We start from the raw sequence: 21,081 nt of genomic DNA on the forward strand, positions 1-21,081 counted from the left end.
TCTCAAATGTATATATATTTGTAGACCCAAACTTCTGTAAATATTTTGTACCAGACTCAGACCCTCCCCCCCCATACATGATTTTGTGGATTAGAAAATATTCAAAAAAAATTGGAATATAAAATAAAAGTGAACATTTTGGACCAAAATGTTCACTTTTTTCCAAGAGTTTTCTTTGAAAATAGCAGACCTACAAGCTCACAGCATTGTGAGCTTGTAGATCGGCTATTTAATTTTCAAATAGCCAATGTACTGTAGGTTAGACTCTACAGTACAGAGCACTCTAACTCTAGAGTGCTCATGTGGCCTACGCTTCTTTTGGGCTTGTTTTCATGGATATGGCAACACAGGCGCGACTAAAAGAGAAACGGAGTAGCAGCGGCGGTACCGCACTGACCGACAACTGAATGCACGCGCACTGATTTTAAACCTACAAAATGATGACATTTGTGCCTAAACTACTGCTGCTGGTGTTACTGGCGTTCCCCGCCAGCGTTCTCATCAACGGTAAGACCATAATAATTATAGTTATCATTATAATAAATGACAATAAACACAGTGTCAGACAAGGAAGCGGTTCCTCCGCTAAGCTACTGCTAAAAAAGGTGTTACAACGCCACTGGCAACCTATCGGAAACCGTGTCTCAGGTGCGCTGCGGTCGGTGTCCTACCGTGGTTGCCCGACCCCTGGAGTCACAGATTCCGATAGGTCCACAGTTATGGTGTGACAAGGGACCTGTGTATCGTTCTGATAAGACTTGTTACGTCGTCACCGGCTACCCATCGAATTGTGTGACTTTTGTGGAAGAACGTGCCGACCATTATTTACCGCCCCCTGTAGTCACAGATTTCGATAGGTCCTCTTTTTCGGTGTAAAACAGTGAGGATAAGGCCATTCTCTGTACGCATTTGACATGTGCTAAAACTGACAAGCTGCTAATGTTGGCTTATGGAAGACGTGCTCAGTCTGTTTATGATGGTTTATATACAAAATATAAATTATAAAAAAAAGTGTTCCATTTGTTTGTTTGATGAAAGCAACACTTTGCTGTGATCTGTTGCACTGACGTGTCCTTTACTCCCTGTGTGTTAGCAGGAGGCTAGCAGTTAGCATGTCATGCTATACCTCTTCACAACTTAATAGCTAATTAAAATTAGTTTGTTAATGACACTTTCAGTTTTAATAGTCCGATTTAACCAAAAGCGCGTTAATAATAATAACACATTTAATTTATTATGCATTCTTGCCAATCTCAAAGTGCTACAGGGTTTAAAAACATGGCATAAAAATCAGCATAGGCAATCAAACAAACAATTACATGGGACCCTACTAGGATAAACTAAACATTAAAAACAGGGCAAAGACAAAGAATAATTCAGAAAACGCTTTGTTAAAAAGGAATGTTTTTAGTCCATTTTTGAAAGCATCAGCCGACAATGGTGCTCTCAGGTGAACTCTGCAACACAGACTATCAATGAGTGTAGGCCAACATGGATGAATTCCAGTTTAAATTATGGAATGATTCAGAATTATTTATTGTATAGTTCAACGCTGTGAAGTGAGATTAATAATAATGCATCAAATCAATCTCTTTAAACGTCCCCAATAGTCAGGACATGACATTTACGGATTGCACGTTTAAGATATAAACAACCACTAGCTGTCATCATAGAGAGATTGGTTCCTGTGTCAGTACATTTGTAGTTTGCAGGGCTGGTTTTCTACAGCACTCCATGATTGCATAGTATCTAGCATGACTATCCACAGTGGGAATTACACCTAACCACAGCTGTGTTGGTCCAAACTCTTTTAACTACAAAACAACCATATAATGAGATCGTAGTTGGAGCGAGCAGTTGTTTAAATCTGGGCATACTTGTGTATTGTGAGCTGTGGTTGCAGCTTTGCTTGTTAATCTCTCCAATATGTACACAGGTAAATGACTACTGGGTTTTTCAAGGTTTTAACCACATAATGTGTATATATATATATTGCCTAGGGCTCTATACTTGGTCCTCTCCCCCACTTGTACTTCTACATGTTCAGTGCAGAGGCGCATTGAGGAGTTCCATCCAGTCAAATGGACAATCCTGCACACATACTCAAAGGACGAAAATGTCCTCAATTAATTGCATTTTGTTATATTAACCCATTTTGACCTGAGGCTGATTCTACAAATGCCTTCTAAATCAGTAGTTTTCAACCCCCCCCCCCATCTGAGCATGTTTTGTGCCAGGGAGACCCTCAGAAGAGAAGATTTGTGTTAAGAAATTCAACACCATTCATTCGTTTTTTCAAACACTTTCAAGATCTTTTTAAAAATAGCAGATGTACAAGCTTGCAGCGCGGCTGTGAGCTTGTATATCTGCTATTTTTTGAGAGCCACTGTTCAAAGCCACGGTTCTGAATCCTAAAAGTTCTTTTGAAAAACACATTTTGATATAGATAGATAGATAGATCAAATCTAAAATCACACGGATGCTTTCCTGATTTTAATGGGTTAACCCGTTGAGACTTGGAACGCATCTGTGTCACTTTTTTATTTGAGCTAAAAAGCATTATTTTACACTTTGGCTATTCAAAAATAGCAGATATAGAGCATCGCAGTTCCCGCCCACTTCCTGGTTCCACTTCGAAATACTCAATGCATTTTTCCCATTGACATTTCCAAAAAATATTTATATCAATTAATTTAAGCCTAGAATCAAGCCATCCAGGGTCCTGGTGAATCATGACCATGAAACATTTTTTTCTGTGATTTTATTTATTAATTTTATATTTAATTATATGATATACTATATTTAATAAATACCCTTTGTTTTGCCGTTTTCAAAAAAGTTTTCACAGAATCAAACGTTTTATGGTCATGATTCACCAGGACCCTGGATGGCTTGATTCTATGCTTAAATTAATTGATATAATATATTTTTGGAAATGTCAATGGGAAAAATGCATTGAGTATTTTGCAGTGGAACCCGGAAGGGGCGGGAACTGCGATGCTCTATACAAGCTCAAAGCGCGGCACCGAGTGCCGCGCTACGAGCTTGTAGATCTGCTATTTTTGAAAAATCGTGAAAATGTGTGCAAATCTTTGAATATATATTGTTTGAAAGCGATTTTTTTTTTACTCAAATCTTTGCTTCTGGGGGTCCCTGGAACAAAATATTTTGAGATGGGGGTCGGCGGCCAAATGCATATAATTTTGGGGGTCCTTGACATGAACATTTTTGAGCACCACTGATATAGGAACATAGGTTTTTTCAGAATACTGTTGGGATTTAGAAGACATTTGTAGAATCGGCTTCAGGTCTTAATTAGTCTGCCCCAACGCTCCTGATTTCGTGTATAGAGCCGGCGAGAGATTGCGGCTGATCCCATTGGTTCACCGATCTGTCCGTCAACCCCCGCCCCGTTAACACAACATTACGAGCGACGCCCACTGCACTCTGGTTGGTTGGGAAATGAAACACTTCCTCATACCCAGTACAGTACAGGCTATGGTTGGGCCAGGCTTTTATTTTTTAGCAAAACTAAGCAATAAAAGCCTGGAGATCGAGGCTAGGTCTTAATGGGTTAAGGGTTAATAAGGGACTAATCTAAACCATGCTGTCCAGAATGAATGTGTTCTGAACTTCTGAATGTGCTGGTTAGTGTGGTCATGGCCTCTTTCTCTCCCTCCTCACTGTACTCTGAACATGTCGGGTGGTCCTTTAGGCCCTGTGGTGTCTGCTCAGGACCCCACTGAGGATGAGGAGGCTGAGGCTGTGGAGGAAGACGTGCTGGACGTGGAGGACGTGACCTCTGAAGATGACGAGGATGACGAGGCCGAAGTAGAAGATGACGAGAATACGGAAATGGTGAGAACAAGAGAGAGAGAGAGAGAGAGAGAGAGAGCAGTTGATGACCTAGCAAGGGTAGTGCTCTACTTAGGCCTGGCATTTCCTTATATTGGGGGGAAGGACACTGGGCCTTTGTTGTTGTTGTTTTTTCTCTATTCAGTTATTTGAGGGCACTGAGTCCAAAAATACCAGGCCAGCAAGGCCTTCAAATAATACAATGATTTCCTCTGAAATGAATAGTTTGACCACTTAACCCATACATGGACAACTGGCGGCCCGGGGGCCACATGCAGCCCCCACCTTCACTTAATGCGGCCCGCAGGTTAATATCGGAATACTGATATATTATTGATTTCAGCTGTTCCAATTCCAAACATGCAAACATGACCCGCATTATTTACTTCAGTCTATATTGGTTGTTTTATGACTACTTTTAAAATGTTAATGTCCACATTAATGCCCACCCCACCATGGTTCCCTTGGGGTCTGTATTTGGTCCCCTCCCTTTTTCCCTACACCAAATCTATTTGAAAATAGCCGACCTGCATGCTCACAATGCGACACGTTGTGAGCTTGTAGATATGTATGTTCACAGAATGCTGTCTTTTCATGCTGAATATTCATCTGTTATGATGTACGATGGGGCTCATGTAGTTAAGGATGATTCATTCAAAATGAAATTATGTCACAAAATGGGCCTAAGTGAGGCCTTGGCCTCCATGCAATCCCCTGCGTTGGTTCATGCTATCTCCATTGTTCACATATTGAAACAATATACACAAACCTTATGGCACAAACCTCAATGTCGTTTGTGTTCTTCAAAAATCGTATTGACAGGAAATCAGTGGTGTAAAGTAACTAAGTACATTTACACAGTAGTACAGTACTTAATTTCCAATTGTCTGTACTTTTACTTCTACTCCACTACATCTCGGAGGCAAATATTGTACTTTTACTCCACTACAAATTTGAAAACTTTAGTTACTTTGCAGATATACATTTTAAAACATACATTAACACATCGACCGCCAGAGGTTAATCTCATAATGTACTCACCAGTGCCAAGGTGTTTTTGTTGTTTTTTAGTTTTTTTCATGTCGCCATAGATCTTGTTAAAATCCTTAAGATTGAGCCGTACAAGGTCTGTTTACATCCGCGACATCCCACTGTATCTCCCAGTGAAGACCACGTGTCAAACGGGGTATCCATGTTGTAGTTAGAGCGGATTACGTTAAACAGTGAAATGCGAGGAGAAAAAACTACAGGAAGAGAATTGAGTTTCAGTTTCGTCTGTAGAACGAGAGCAGACGTGATCGTCAAAACCGGATCCCAAATAATTCTATTTCCGGTCATCAAACCGGAAACGGAAGTGGATCAAAAAAAATCCGGAAGTGACCCCGGAAGTGAATAGCGCGAAAAGACCGTGGACCGTAGGGCTACGGTCTCGGCGCTTAACAGTTGGATTTAACGGACCGTAGGACTACGTTCTTGGCGGTTAATGTGTTAACCACTTTAGCCCTATTTTATACATAGGATATTTGAAAATAGCCGTTCTACAAGCTCACAACGCGTCGCATCGCATCAAGGCCACTACCTTGATGCTACTGGGCACAACATGTTTTGCCAAACTGAAAGGGCAAGGTGACCATGAGCTCCATGAAATTCCTCCCTTGGGCCTTTGCCAATTGATCAGCCGCTGTACCAGATGGGTAATGTGTGTGTTTGCGTGTGTGTTTCTAGACGGAAGAAAAAGAGGAAGAAGAGGAGGAAGCTTTAACTGGCGAAATGAAGGCCTCGCCCAACGCTGAGACCACCATCTTGTTTGTCAAAGGAGATGGTAATGCTACACACACACACACACACACACGTGCGCACACACAGATTCCTAGTCATGAGAGTCACTCAATTATTTATCTCTGTGTGTGTGTGTTTGCAGACTTCCCTGCCAACGAAGTGGTGAAGTTCCTGATGGGTTTCACCAACAAGGGATCAGAGAACTTTGTGGTGGAGTCTCTGGATGCGTCGTTCCGTTACCCTCAGGTACCATCACATTTGATTATTCGTATTAATTTAGTAATTTCTTTACACACGGAGCTTGTTGAATAAAACATCCCAAAATGTGTCTGCAAATATTTCGCATCAACTATTCACATACTGTAGTTGATGACTCATTCATACAGGTTAATGACTTAATTGGAGGTAAAAAAAATCTACCTCTGAATTAAAATGTTGTTGCTTGATCGCCACGTAATATTTGTGTTTTGTCTGCTTGTACTCCTTGCACAAACACGTTTGTAACCGATGAGGAAAAGGAACACGCACATCCAAACCCAACTTGGACAGATGCTGAGCATATTTTCAGGAAAATTCATTTCATAAACTGCACCCTGGGGGTGCTGTTTTCATGTGCAGGGAATTTTCTGCTACAACAATATTTAAATCTTTATTCATGTTTCGCTCAAATGAATAAAAAATGGTTTGAACCACTAGTGGGCCGGATAGTGTGTGTGGTCTCTCTCTCGCTCCCTGTCCCCATTTTGAATGTTCAGCCCTCTCATCTGTCGCCTTGTGTTTGTGTTCAGGACTTCCAGTTCTACATCCAGAACTTCACGGCCCTGCCACTGGGAATTGTGGTTCCTGCACTTAGACAGGCCACCTTTGAGTACTCCTTCATCCCAGCAGAGCCAATGGGAGGACGGCCCTTTGGACTGGTGATCAACCTCAACTACAAGGACGGCAATGTAAGTAGGGCTGTCATGATTAAGTGTCATGCAAATAATTGCGATGAATGAATTCAGGTGTTTTTAGCATTGAGCATTGGAACACATTAATAAAAATGTGAACAAAAATGTTTTGTTCACAAAACCTAAAAGGCAAACCGTTGCCTTTTTAGGCTTTGTGAACAAATAATTGTGACAAATGACTTGAATATACAAAGCCTATTACTGAAATATCCGAAGAAATGACTGACAATGACTATTGTTAATAATCAAAATAAAGTATGGCCAAAACAGGCCGTATACATAATGATTTAATACTTTATTTATTCACTTAAAAAATGGCAGATCTACACTATTTTTTTATATTTATAAAAATCTTTCAATATTTAAGGTTTTTGCCCAAAATCAGGACGCCAGGTTGAAATTGGTTAAAAGAGCATGGACAATGATGTAGAAATGATGATAACATTATATTTCAATTGTATTGTAGCATACATAGGCTACATATAAAACTACAACATAGGCACATATACTGTAAGCCTGCATTAAGATGGAAACGCATGGCCTATTACAGGAGAATAATCTTTAGTTCATTAGTTCAGCTGTGCCTTCCACTACAACAAAGTGGAGATCAGAGGGGTGTTCAACCGTAGTGACAAACTTATAGGATATGTAGCTCTTGGATTGTTTATTGTTTTTATTATTGTAGGAGAGTTGTAGACTGCAGTACTGTGACTGCGGGCGTATTACAGACTACAGCATAGATTTTTCAAATTCAGTCGTTTTTCCCTGAAGGTTTTCCTGCCGAAAATCCAATGGAAAAACACCTTTTTATCTTGTCTGCCTCTGATCACAGTCACGCATTAAGGTAAAGACTGCAAAGCTGTGCGTTTTTAAAAGTCCTAGATTTTCAATAGACTAACTACTGCCACACCCAGCCTAGTTTTTCAATAGGCTTTCACACCCAGACTCATGTTAAGGTTTAAACAGGGCCGTTGTATTGTTGTTCTGGTTAAGAGTGTAATGTTACAGCTGAATGGATATGGGTCTCTTCCCTAGGGGTGCATCGATCAATTTAACTTAAGTGACGTATCCTGTAAATTTCTAATATGTACAGTTTACATCTGATCGGTGTCTGTCTGGATTCAGATAACTTTATGAGTCGTTACCATCATGTTATACTTTTGAACTTATTTAAACATCGTATGATATTTTAATCACAAAGATTCGCTTTCCCCATTGATGTCAGACTATCTGAATCAATTAGCCTGTTATCATTAGAGCAACGTAACCCCTCGTTTCAGCTTGAGTGTTCCTCCGTAACTACTTAAGCTCTTTATACTTAGTTTTACAACAAATATCGCTGAATTAAATGGAAAAAACCCATTGTTACACTATACTCTACCTTTAGGGAGCAGCACTAATGAGATTTGACCCTGGAATTGGAGAGAGCGGTGCCTCTTTGTAATGAACAGTGGTTGGGAATGGGACCCGAGTCTATTGGAACAGTAGCCAAAAAAAAAAGCAGATCAACAAGCTCACAACGTGTCACATTGTGACACGTTTTGAGCTTGCAGATCGGCTATTTTTGGAGAGAGATTTGGTGTAGAGGGGGGGAAAAACGGTCCATGTTGTAGAGAGCCTTGAGGTGGCTGAGGTGTCCGGTTTATATTAGGTCTAGAGGGGTTCAAAGTAAATGTGTGTGTGTGTGTGTGTGTGTGTGTGTAGGGTAACGTGTTCCAGGACGCTGTGTTTAACCAGACAGTGACCGTCACAGAGCGGGAGGACGGTTTGGACGGAGAGACGTAAGTCAATAACTACATCAATGATCTGTTCATTATCACCAGCTTCTGACACATTATTTGTACACTTGTTATTTGAAAAAAAACTTTAAATGTTAGCGAAAATAGCCAACCTAGAAGTTCATAACATGATGACGAGACCCGTTGTGAGCTTGTTGACCGTCTATTTTCGCTTATTCTTTTTTGCTGTATTGTATTGAGATCTTTCTCCTCTCCTCTAGTGTCTTCATGTTGTCCATGTTAAACATCGTTGCTGTCGGGTAGAAAACCTTGTATGTCCAAAAACTGTTTTCCAATGGATCCAATTCACACACTAAAAAAAATTGCCAATGTACAGTACAAGCTCCCAACGCATCACATTGCGACGCGTTGTGAGCTTGTAGATCGGCAATGTTTGGTACTTTTGTGTGACACAGTATGTATGACGATGTAGGGCATTAAATTACAAAAAAGTTGAACTATGGAGATGAGAGGTTTCTGTCTGACAGCAACGATATGCTCTGTTTGAGATCTTTCTCCACTAGTATCTTGTACTGTAGATGTATTGAGATGTTTCTCCTCTCCTGCAGTATCTTCATGTACGTCTTCCTCTCTGGACTGAGCCTGTTGGTCGTCGTAGGTCTTCACCAGCTGCTGGAGTCCAGAAAGGTACGACTTCATCGTCCAAATGTTGACCAGTACATTGACACCACAATCACTTAACCCATTAAGACCCCGAGGCGATTCTTTAAAATGTTTTTTTTATTTTTCAAAAATCGCATTGTGAGCTTGTTGATTGGCCATTTTTTGCAGACGTTCAAGTTGTAAACATTTAGTTCCATAGACCTAACTCTATCATAGGGTTGGTTAAGTGAAACGAATACAAATGTATACAAATATAATAACAATACTTTAAAATAAATGTCGGCTAGTAATGTTTAAACAATAATCCATATGTGGCGTTAAAGTACACTAGATGACTTCCTTGTTGATAGACTAGTATAACAATTACAACCTTGTAATTTCACGACGATGATGAATACACAGATGAGTGAAATGTGTCGTGAAAGTCAAAATAATAACACACAGCCGCATGTTTCGGTAAGAGTTAATGTACATTTATCCATTCCATAGTATCAAATGAAAAGTTTTTTGGCAGCGATAGTTTAAGATTTTTTGGGTTTGTACTTTACTTTAAAATAATCTGCAGATTAATCAACTGTGCAAATGATCATTAGTTGCAGCCCTTCAGGGTAACGGCACTTGTTTGAATTGAGTTAAACACTGCTGTTTGTTGTACACAGAGGAGGCGTCCAGCTGCCAAGGTGGAGATGGGAACCTCCAGCCACAGCGACGTGGACATGAGCTGGATCCCTCAGGAGACACTCAACCAGATCAGTATGTATTCTCTGTACCTGAAGACCTAGCTGCAAATGTTATAGTCTGGAGACGCTTAATGTATTACTGTATATAAATGGATAGATACTATACTTTATATAAATGGATAGATACTATACTGTATATAAATGGATAGATACTATACTGGATATAGATGGATAGATACTGTAGCTCATGGGTGTTAAATTAAGTTTAGGTCATGGGCCTGATTGGGCACATTTTTACTTCATGCAGGCCGAAGCAGGTGTGCATGCACACACTCGTGCACGCTGCATTTGATGCTGCCTTTGTGCACAAGTGTTGCCTTTGTTCTTTTTAACTTGCTCTCATGTGTCTCAGCCTCTGCTGTAACTATTAAATGTTTCACTTTATGAATTTAGATTGCATTACTTTTATGACGGTAATAACTCAGTCATCGGCTACAAGGAAGATGTGGTGAGAGAATAAAATATGCTATTTTGCTGTTTTGGCAGCCCCACCCTTCCCTTTTAAGCAGACACGAATGACAAAATAGCTAAACAATTGCAAATGTAGGCTGCAGAATTGCTTCTAATTCTTAATGAGGATAAAGAGAACAGCTCAGCATTAAGCACACAGCTCTGAATTATTTAAACCGTGTTGGGGGCATGGTTAAAACAAACCACCAGCACTCACGGTGGGGCAAAAAACTAACTCGTTTAACTTGTGTGAGAGTTTATCTGCATGTGTCAGGGGTGTAATGATGCATCATTAGACAGTTAAAAATGGATTCAAATGTGACAAATGTGTGATTTTAAAACATTACACACTTATATATAAACATTTCTCATAAAAAACATTACACACTTGTATATAAACATTTCTCATAATTCTTGAGTTGTAAAAGACTTGTTGAAGTGTTTTTACATTACAAACTATTCCACTTGTGTTTGATGACATTGTTACATCATATCAGAAAAGAGAGAAAAATATAGTCAGTCAATATTGAGAAATGCATAATATGAAAATAGATTGATGGTGTATACCTTAAACACTACCATTCCATTCTTCTGTCCTCTGACTGCTGCTTAACCTCCGTGTTGGTTCTGAGTCTCTGGTTCTGAATCTCTGTTTCTGAAATCTCCTCAGAAGTTCTGACTCTGTGGTTTTGCTGCATCTCTGGTTATGTGTGAATCAACGTTCACTCAATACGTTCCTCTGCATGGGGCTCACTGTTTCCTTCTCTCTTTTCTCTCCCTCCCTCCTTCCACCTGTGTTTTCTTTGCGTCTTCAGTGCAGAGTCGTCGAGGTGAGGTTTTGTTGCTTGCTGTGTGTGTGTGTGTTGTAGTGCTGTGATGGAGTCACTAATCTATAATTAGTTGTGTGGCGTCATATTGTGCAATAACTGCAACTCACTTCTGCATTTGGTTTTTACTAGATGTTAACAACCTTGACACTGACTGTTAATTCCTTTCAATAATAATTCATCTTAACCATTTAAGCCCTATAGTTGGTCATATATATTTAAAAAAAATAGCCGATCTACACTCTAAAATCACCTGAAACTATTAGGTATTTTGTTTTTTTAACATCATGCAGCTTTAGCTGTAAGTTTGAAGCTGAGAGGTGAACTGACTCCAGTACAGCTGTGTGATGGCAATTTTAGTTCTCGTGTGTGTGTGTGTGTGTACTTCTGCGTAGCGCTTTTCTGATGGCTCATGGCCATTCTTCTTCTCATTCATTCATTGATTCTTCTAGTGAAGGTTAATGTCCAATATGAATCTAAATAAAGTGTTAAATCAATATAGTCATTCTGATCAATTCATTATCTATAATTATGATGAAGATGGAACAAGATGTAGGGGAAGTTGGCATGTTTTTTTTTTTCTGGATGTAGTTTGTGACAGAGATTCCCAACGTGTGATCTGCGAGTCTTTTGGCAATTATTTAGGGGCCTAATAGCTATATCCTAAGATTTTATTTATTACTTTAACATTAATATAAAAATCAATTATGTAAAAAAACAGGGGGGGAAATCATGGCTTTTGTTGGAGCATTTCAGGTGGGCCCTGATCCAGAAAAGGTTGGGAACCACTGGTTTGTGATCTGGTTGTCCTGTCACAATTATTACATCATCGCCTAATGGCAATTATTTGAGATAATCGCAATTATTTTTGCGTAATCGTCATAATCACTTATGACGATTCAAAAACGCGTCGCGATGCGTTTTGAGCTTGTAGATCGGCTATTTCCACTATTAATGGTTTTTAAGGATAAAGTTATTAAATATTTAAGTTATTCGTCAAATCTGCCCTGTGAAACTTTCGTTTACGAAGCCAAATGGAAATGTAATTTATTTTCATAATGTTCCAATTAAATCGTTAATCTCAATTATTTGAGTGACAATTAATCGTCAACTAAAATGTTATAATCGTGACGTGCGTGTGTGTGTGTGAATATCCTTTAACCTCTGACCTTTCTGTGCCGTGCAGATAAAGCGTCCCCCGGACGGTCTCCCCGCAAGAGGAACCAGAAGCGCTCAGCCGGCTCTGATGAGTAGCGGGGGGGGGCCCTAGTTGGCACCCCGCAGGGGCCCCCCTGCTCACTGCCGGGCCCCTCGCATACCAACCAACCTGTCCGACCACCACCAACAACGAGCGATAGCGCCTAAAACTTTTATTACACCCGTCTGTACCCGGGAGAAGGGAGGGTGGGGGCCCCCCGGACTGACTCCACCCCCCGTCCTCCTTTATCCCCGCCCACTCTGCTGAGAGACATTGGAACCGTGCCAACCCTTGCAGCCCGGCTCGCTCTCGACGCCGTTCGGCGCACTGAGCGGTTTGAGTATAACTCTCACACGTTTCTGTGTGAAGAGTTCTCTACATCTGTGATAATGAGAAAATGTGTTTTAACACGCAACAAACCGTATGTTTTGTTCGAACAATTGCTCTCTTCTGTTTGGATTGTGGTGATGCGGTCAACTGAGGGAGTGATGGAGAAATGCATTATTTCACTTGAATATAAGAGATGGGGCTTGGCTTTGGGGGTGGGGCTGGTTAGGGAACGAGGGATGGAGAAGAGGGGAGGATGGCGGGATGATGGGTGGATGGACAGCAACAGGAACCGATGCAGCTTGCATGATTTTTTTTCTTTTTTTTTTCCTAGTGTACGTTATTGTAAGATGAAGTTGTCTTTAGTGAGTGACTGATGCCCGATTTATACTTTGTTGCGCATCGTATCACGCATAATGATATAGATGGACTATCTCCAAGCTCACTATATGGCGTGTTGTGAGCTTGTAGACTGGGAGCTGGTGTGGCACCCCCAAGATAGCCAATTAAGTACAAATCAGGCCAGGAGTCTAGTCAGCCGACGTCTGTCTTTTTTTATTTGATTTATTTAAATAAATGTATTTTTTTTTTAAACAAATGCATGACTTTCAATTTACTGTTGCACTGGAGTACTGGCAGGCTGGCCAGCCTCCTAAGTCGATATCATCTAAAGACAACTTCACCCTGGAGTCTTAGTGACACAACTGCTGACATTGTGATAGTTTTCATTCGGTAGCAATTATCAGGAGGACATTAAAGGTTGTGTAAGTGATATTCTTTTGTTACATTAAGTGTCAACGAGCTATATTCTGATGATCATTGCGAGTGTATATTGGGTAACGGAGGTTTCCCCGTCTCCAGCAAAAAATAAGCTTCAGGTCGGGTTGAGAGAGATGAAAAATAATAATAGACAGAATTGGAACTGGAACACAAATGATTAAGCCAATAAATGGGTTCTCTCCCCTGATTCATGAAGTTGGTGACCCACCTGAAATTGTATTTTCTGTTTACCGAAGAGTTGGAGACGCATGGATATCCCTGTTACTGAACAAACACTCTACATTAACGATTACTATCAGAATACAAAATATCTTTAACAAACATTTCGTTTTTTTTGCAGAAAATATCAATTACACCGCATTAATGTAAACCGTTTTTAATCGGTCTCTGTTGTTCCATCGCTCAAGTCCACAGATCTGATGATGAATCAAGTTAACCTTCACGTTGAGTTTACATCCTTGATCTTAAGCTAAGCCTGGCGCTGTCAGATGTGTGAATGTGGGTACATATACGAGGTGATGAGATAGTTTGGGTAATGGTCTGAAATGCACTGCAACACTCCTCCCCCCCCCCCCCCCCCCCCCCCTCTGTCACTGAGGCCTGGATGAAGGAAAGGACAATGCACACATCATAGGATGTTCTCCTCTTCTCTAGCCCTCAATGTGCCTGTTCCCAACATTTATCACTTCAAATTTGTCTCAAGTTTTTTTCCCCCCTGCCTTGAGGGACTTCCTAAAAACAATAATTTACAGTTTGTGAATTGAAGATTTGATTTTGTTTTTTTGAGTGTTTTGTTTTGTTTTGTAATGAGAGCCGTGTTTATGTGGCTGAATGCACTGACTGGTGTAAATACTGGCCTGATAGAAGCTGAACTGAGCTAATTTATTCCTGAGTGTTTAGAACGGGGGCGTTTTGAAATGGGGTTTTTGTATACTGTACTTCAATTTCTTCACCACTAGGGGTTGCCGTTGTCAATTGATTGAAATTTCTGCAGTCTAAATGTTGATTTAATGTTGTTAGACTGCAAAGCCATACGGGAGACCCATGTTTTAGGCCCATTGGCCAACATAAGTCCTGTGTATATAACCCACCACCTATAGACATTGGTTCAAATGGGCAGTTTTCAGTGAAAGACCTGTTTTAATCTTAAAAACCGCTGATGTGTTTGTTGGAAGCTGTTTCTGTGCCAGCTATTGTTGCAGCCAAAATAGTCGGATCTTCAAGCTCACGTGTTGCAAGCTTGAAGATCGGCTATTTTTGATATTTTAAAAAGTATTTGTCTATAATGACATGCCTAAAACGGTGACACCAGGTCAGAAGGTGGTTAAAACAGTTTTGCAGTCTGTCATATGATGGAGCCGTGTGCCTAAAATAGCCAATCTGCAAGTGTACAAAGTATAATTCAGGCTTAGCCCAGTTTTGTGGCACAAACATGGCTGCCACTGGAAACTGCCAGTTACACAACTTTTGTCCACAGCTGTGGTTGTTGACTAGCCTGGTAAACCCCCCCTCCCTCCGGAAATCTCATTTGCATTTGATTGAAATCAAATACAAATGAGATTTCCGGAGGGAGGGGTTTACCAGGCTAGTTGTTGACGTGACTTAAACAGCACTGCAATGCATACAGAAACTGAAAAAGTGGGAGCTACACTTTGATACCAAGAAAGATTGAGCAGTTTTTATTTTCTCTAAAATGTTGTCTTGGGCTGTCGGAATCATAGATACAAGCTTGTTTTATTTGCAATAAAAATCTGCTGGAAATAAAGTGTGATTTGCTGTAGGCCTGTCTGACTGTGTTGTGACGGTTTATTTTCAACTATGACATAGTATGACATGTTTCTACAAGAGTATTGCGTCTGAAATCACAGGCCTACTATAGTAACGCACTACTTACTACACACAGTAGGCCTAAGTACTGTATTTCAGTACAATTTTGAGGTATTTTTACTTTACTGGAGTATTTCCAATTTTCAGTACTTTTCACTTCTACTCCACTACATCTCAGAGGCAAATATTGTACTTTTACTCCACTACAATTATTTGAAAACTTGGAGTTACATTTTACCAATACTTTTACTCAAATAATTTTTTTTATTCCAGACTTTTACTTGTACTGTACTTAGTTAGGCTAGTACTTAGTAGGCTACAATGTTTAGTTTTTTTTTTTTAAACTTTACTGGAGTATTTCCAATTTTCAGTTCTACCACTACTCCACTACATCTCAGAGGCAAAAATTATACTTTTACTCCACTATAATTATTTGTTAACTTAAGTTACCTTGTAGATTTTAGATTATTATTACAAAACATACATTAACCACTTCAGCCCTATATAGGCCTACATTTCGACCATTGGAAAATAGCCGATCTACAGGCTATTTTCAAAATATTTGTATACATTTGAAAACTTGTGAAATGGGACATTCTGCATAATGAGTACTTTCTACTTTTGGTGCTTTAAGTGATTGACTGATTGAATTGATTGATTGAATACTTTAACAGTTTGCAAAGACAATCACAGGGAAGTACAGTTCAATACAAGGTCTGTTAAGAGGATTTGAAACCCAAGAAAGCACTATGGCTTGTTTCCATTCGGGTCCTTTGTACTCAATTCATCGAAAATAAGTCAAGTACATTTCGATACCAATACTTATGTACTTTTTGTCAAGTAAATCAAATCGATCAAAGTGGGTGATGATGTTATCACAAGAAAGGAGGAAATTACCTACCTGGGTTCCATCTTGGAGGCAAACCGCTCCGGTAACAAAAACGCCGAAAGAGTGATCAAAGAGGTCAACCAAAGAATACGCTTTTTGTATAGGATTGGACGTCTAGTCAGTAAGAATACTCTGAAGATTCTTGCAGGGGCCCTCATACAAGGTTATTACGATTATGCATGCTCCTCATGGTATCACAACACCTCCAAGGCCTTAAAAACAAGGCTCCAAACATCCCAAAACAAACTAGTAAGGCTACTTCTTGGCCTCAATCACAAAACCTAACCCCTGCTCATTTTGCTAGGATTGGATGGCTTAGGGTTGAGGACAGAGTACAGCAACTTGCTATGGGCCTGGGGCCTATTACACGAAAGGATAATTAAATAAGCCTGGATTTAAGTCAAATCCAGCTCAGTGCTTAATGAGTCTTCCAGTTTAGTGTGAATTTGTACTTCCATGTAGGCCTACTGTTGTTCTCATGTCTTACTAAATAAAGTACATCAGTCAGTCAATCAATCAATCAATCAATCAAATGTTGAATTTCAGACTTTTGCTTGTAACCGATTATTTCTACATTGCAGTATTGATACTTTTACTTAAAGGTAGGGTAAGTGATCTTTTTTGGTTAAAACAAAAAGTATTTTGTTAAAAGGTTAAAACACTATATTCTGATAGTAATCATTGCTAAAGAGTGTTTGTTCAGTTCAGTAACAGGAGTCTCCCCGTCTCTCCAGTTCTTTAATAAACAGAAAATTCATTTTCCGGTAGGTGTCAAAATCTCAGCCAATCAGGAGAAAGTACCCATTTTTAAGCTTAATTTGTATAGTGTTCCAGTTCCAATTTTGCCTGCTCATTTCTTAGAGTCATCACTTCCAATTGCACTTGTTTAATCTGTATCCTGATTGAGTTCTCTGTCCTGGTTGGATAAAATTGGAAATGAAACGAAAATGCATTTTCTGTTTAATTAAGAGGTGGAGAGACCAGGAGACTCCTTTTACTGAACAAACACTCTATAGCAATGAGTACTATCAGAATATAAAGCAATTTAACACTTATTTTAACCAAAGCAAATCACTTACCCTACCTTTAAGTAAATAATTTTCATACTTTTTCCACCACTGGTGATCAATGTTTAATAAAAAAGAGTCCTTGTTGACATAATTATTTTAGCCTGCTTTGCAAATATGTTCTTTATGGTAGTTCAGCCTAAGATAGCAATCACATTTTGCTGTATTGATTTAGAGGGGGGGAGGAGGAATGTCATTCTATTTCTACCATTTCTTAATTCATTTTCAGTCACTAATCCCATCAGCGTCTGTTTTGTGACAGGTCTGACTTGGATGTCGTATTGACGTCGTTTCAACGTCCTGTTGCAACGCAGCTAGCTGCTGAGGTCGGTCGGGGTCGGTTGGCGCAGCCGCGCAGAGCGTCGTATGGACGTCGTATGGGCGTCTTATGGACGTCCGTTGGTTGTGTATGCAGACGTCAAATTGTGACGTTTACGGTCCGAGACTTGGACGTCGTGTCGACGTCGTTTCAACGTCCTGTTGCAACTGCTGAGGTCGGGTCGGTTGGTGCAGAGCGTCGTATGGACGTCCGTTTTGGACGTCCATACGACGTCGCAGGGGGCGCTGTTTCCCCCCCCTTTTTTTTTTACATGGGTTCCCAGATTGCCTTATGGGTTTCGTATTGAACTTTTAAGTGTTTACATGGCTTTTCCCAACCTGTAGCCTAAGTAACTCATGAAGACTATTATCTTCTGTATCTGTGATGCCAAAAATAAGGTCATTACAGTGAGGTGACAAAATCCAGCCCTGAAAAAAAATGTATAAATGCCAACGCAACAGTTATACCACAAATTATAAAGAACACTTAGTTGATTATTTATCTTATCTTTTGACATTTTGTAATCATACACTGACTGAGCTAGTGAGCCCAGTATTAACAGAGAGAGATTCAAATGCCAAATGAACAACCCAAGCAAGCACACTACATGCTGATTATTGGTTTAGTAAATAGATTTATCAATGGATGATATCAATTGGGAATAAGGTCATATCAGTGGGGATAACAGAAGGTGATCACGTGTTTATCTGTAGTTGGCAGTAGCTAGCTGTAGCTAGCTGCACGGTTTAACTGCTTTAGTAAATCTGAGACTCCTTGGACCATGTCATTCACTCATCTCTCCATCGCAGCTCATTGCTCTCAGGAGAACCTGTTCCCCTGTCGTCAGCCTCCAGCACAGAAGTAAGCCCAGGCAAGGATAACTTGTAATACTGTGTGTAAAAGTGACAGATCATGCTCATTGTCTGATGTGACTTTACTGTTGAAATGTAAGTCAGTGTGAGTGCTAATGTGCACTTCATTATCATCATCAATGTATGATTATTTGTCTAATTGTTTGTTTTTAATGTCACCTTTTCTTCAATGAAGCACTGCCAACTACATCACATGGCCTGTTCCTTGGAAGAGTTGATGCAAAAAGGAGTTTAGCTTGTTAGTATATATAGTATAGTATAATAAGAAATCAACTGTGTCATAAAAAATGAAGTCATACAATACTTTAGTTTAAACAAAATGCCATACAGTCCTGTTGTTAAAAAAAAGAAAGTTATTCACTGCCATAATACTTTGTTCTTGTCAGCCTAAATTGTTTACAGCACAGCTATGTATTTTTATATTTAATTCTTGTGACAACCCTGGGGGTTGTCAGGGTAACTGGTGTGGTTGTCATGGTTACTAACCATGTGTCATGTGTTTCAGAATGATTGGAGGGCGGAGTATGTCATCAGTGGAGATCTGGCCCACCTGGATTGTCCTCTATAAAATAGGTGGCTGGACATCACTCTTGTCCTCTCTCTCACCATGAAGCTCACTGGAAGCATTCCAGCCTTTTGGATTTTGGTTGTTAAAGGACAAGACCACTTTGGTAGAGGTTTGGGTTGTGTAGTTAGTTACCTTGCCATGATGTAACTCCAAAGGTGAACAAGAAATCTAAAATAATTGCTCCATTGAATTGAAATTGATCATTCAAAATATGCCTACATTGTACGGTAAAACAGCTCTAAAAGTCACGCTTTTAGCACATAAACGAACACAAACAAAGCGTTCAGTCAATATAGAACATCACCAAACCCAGTACTGTTTTTTTTATTTTTATAAAAATGTCAACTTCCTTTTACTATTTGAAGATCCGAATCCTGGTCTGCGGATCCAGTCCGGGTTTTCTTTTTAATAAAAATGGCAAAATCAACAGGATGTTAGCATTATTTCAAAAACAAACGGTACTGGGTTTGGTGATGATTTGTATTGTCTGAATCAACTTTATTTGCGTTCATTTGTGCTAAAAGAGTGACTTTGAGAGCTGTTTCAGCATACAATGTAATTCAATGAGCATATTTTGAATTATCAATGGAGCAATTATTTTAGATTTCTTGCCCACCTTTGGATATGCATCATAGCAAGGTAACCACACAACCCAAGCGTCTACCAAGTGGTCTTTCCCTTTAAGCACTGTTAACCACCTCAGTATCCGTATTGTGGGGATGGCTTTAGCAGAAAATAGCCGATCGACAAGCTCACTGCGACACATTGTGAGCTTGTCGATCGGCTATTTTCAGCCAAAGCTTTCCCCACAATAACACAAAACAGAAAATACACTAGTATTGAGCCCTGAGGGACACCGGTTACCCATATGGGGTTAAGTTAGTTTTAATAAAATAATTTAAACGTTCTTTGTTTGAGTTTCCTCATTTTGTTACAAACTCAGCCTTTTGCAACACTCTTGGTTGGTTGGTTGCAATAAATACATTACATTTAAGTGGTTGGATTCAATTCACGTAATTCGTTATCCCTGAGTCACTAGAATACCTCAAAACGAAGTATGGAGCTCGGCCTATAATTGATCATTGATTTGATTGATATGCTGCATGCCATGAGTGCAAAGTGGTATTTTCTTAAACTTAATTCAGCTAATCAAAGAGGATCTGTGGTCATAATACAGCACTGTAAAGTGTTCAACTATAGTTCCTCAAACAGACATATTTTTTTAATGTCCAGTCCAAAGTGAGAACATGTATAGCCTACTTGATTTAACACCAAAACTGCTGTAGTTTTGATCATCTCAAACTAAGGAATTTATAAATGACAAAAAGGGTATGAATTGTTATGACATTATGAAACATCTCTGTTTGCTTTCAATGAAAGTGTAAATCTGGGTTCAGACTCAGTCAGATTAAACGTTTTCTAACAGATGGTTTTAAACAACCTAAATCTCAGTTGTGTCATAATGAACCCTTTCCCTGATCATCAGAGGGTGTATCTAGTAGATTCAGTCATTCTGTCAGGAGTAGAGGTGTTTGCTGTGGATTTTCATCTTTTGACCTGTCACCTCTTGCTTTAACTTTAAATCTAACCTCAAAATCCTAATATATGTGAAAGGCCTGGTGGTGCAAGAGAAAAGCATAGGCTTCACAAGCGGATGGTTGTGGGTTTGAATCTTGGACAGGGAAGATCTCAATTTTCGGTCTTTTTAAGGCGAGAAGCATGGATGAAGCCCGCCTCCCTCCTCACGCACTCTTTTAGCTCCGGTAGGAGAGGGAGGAGCATGGAGGGAGCCCACCTCCTGGGGGAGGAGCTTAAGAATCCGGTAGGAGAGGGAGGAGCATGGAGGGAGCCCACCTCCAGGGGGAGGAGTTTAAGAAATTTACATATTATGCAAGGTTTTTCTTTTTTTTTTGTGATCTTATGGACCCTGTTTTTTCACATTAATTTGATTGATGTATTTTTTGTATTAATTGTATAGTGTTTTTTTTCCATCACCAGTTTGTATTGACCACAGGTTCATTTTAGTTGTTTTACCCTTTCAGTTTTTATTTAGTAGTTGTTTGAGTTGTTTAGAGTTGTTTTGAGTGAGATTTGAACCAGGAATCCTGGGTTTATGAACCATGTATTTATCTTTTAAGCCACGCTGGCATGGAAGCTACAATTGGGAACGTCATACTTAACCCACCTTTTAGAATTTAGATGGACAGTGAAAATGTTCTTCAGGAGGTTTG

At 39.7% G+C, this 21,081-nt stretch overlaps 1 protein-coding gene across 2 annotated transcripts; it reads left to right on the forward strand.

The window, feature by feature from the left end:
* The first annotated feature begins 367 nt into the window (after positions 1 to 367).
* On the forward strand, positions 368 to 15,096 carry ssr1 (signal sequence receptor, alpha). 2 transcript variants are annotated; one of them, XM_080418137.1, is made up of 10 exons: positions 368 to 507; positions 3,716 to 3,858; positions 5,581 to 5,677; positions 5,777 to 5,880; positions 6,423 to 6,581; positions 8,289 to 8,365; positions 8,932 to 9,010; positions 9,646 to 9,739; positions 10,992 to 11,006; positions 12,190 to 15,096. In XM_080418137.1, the coding sequence occupies exons 1-10, from the start codon at positions 438 to 440 to the stop codon at positions 12,255 to 12,257; spliced, it is 906 nt and encodes a 301-aa protein (XP_080274263.1). In that variant the 5' UTR covers positions 368 to 437; the 3' UTR covers positions 12,258 to 15,096. The 2 variants fall into 2 exon arrangements, with proteins under 2 accessions (XP_080274263.1, XP_080274264.1); XM_080418138.1 differs by lacking the exon at positions 10,992 to 11,006.
* The last annotated feature ends 5,985 nt before the right edge of the window (positions 15,097 to 21,081 follow it).

This window comes from Gymnoscopelus braueri (genome assembly GCF_963280865.1).
Source record: "Gymnoscopelus braueri genome assembly, chromosome: 21".
Lineage (NCBI taxonomy): Eukaryota > Metazoa > Chordata > Actinopteri > Myctophiformes > Myctophidae > Gymnoscopelus > Gymnoscopelus braueri.

What these genes read in the sequence shown, in the direction of transcription:
- ssr1 (XM_080418137.1), top strand. Translation starts at nt 438, where the DNA reads ATGATGACATTTGTGCCTAAACTACTGCTGCTGGTGTTACTGGCGTTC. An exon ending in CGCCAGCGTTCTCATCAACG is followed by an intron (nt 508 to 3,715) that starts GTAAGACCATAA and finishes GTGGTCCTTTAG; the next exon opens with GCCCTGTGGTGTCTGCTCAG. An exon ending in CTTGTTTGTCAAAGGAGATG is followed by an intron (nt 5,678 to 5,776) that starts GTAATGCTACAC and finishes GTGTGTTTGCAG; the next exon opens with ACTTCCCTGCCAACGAAGTG.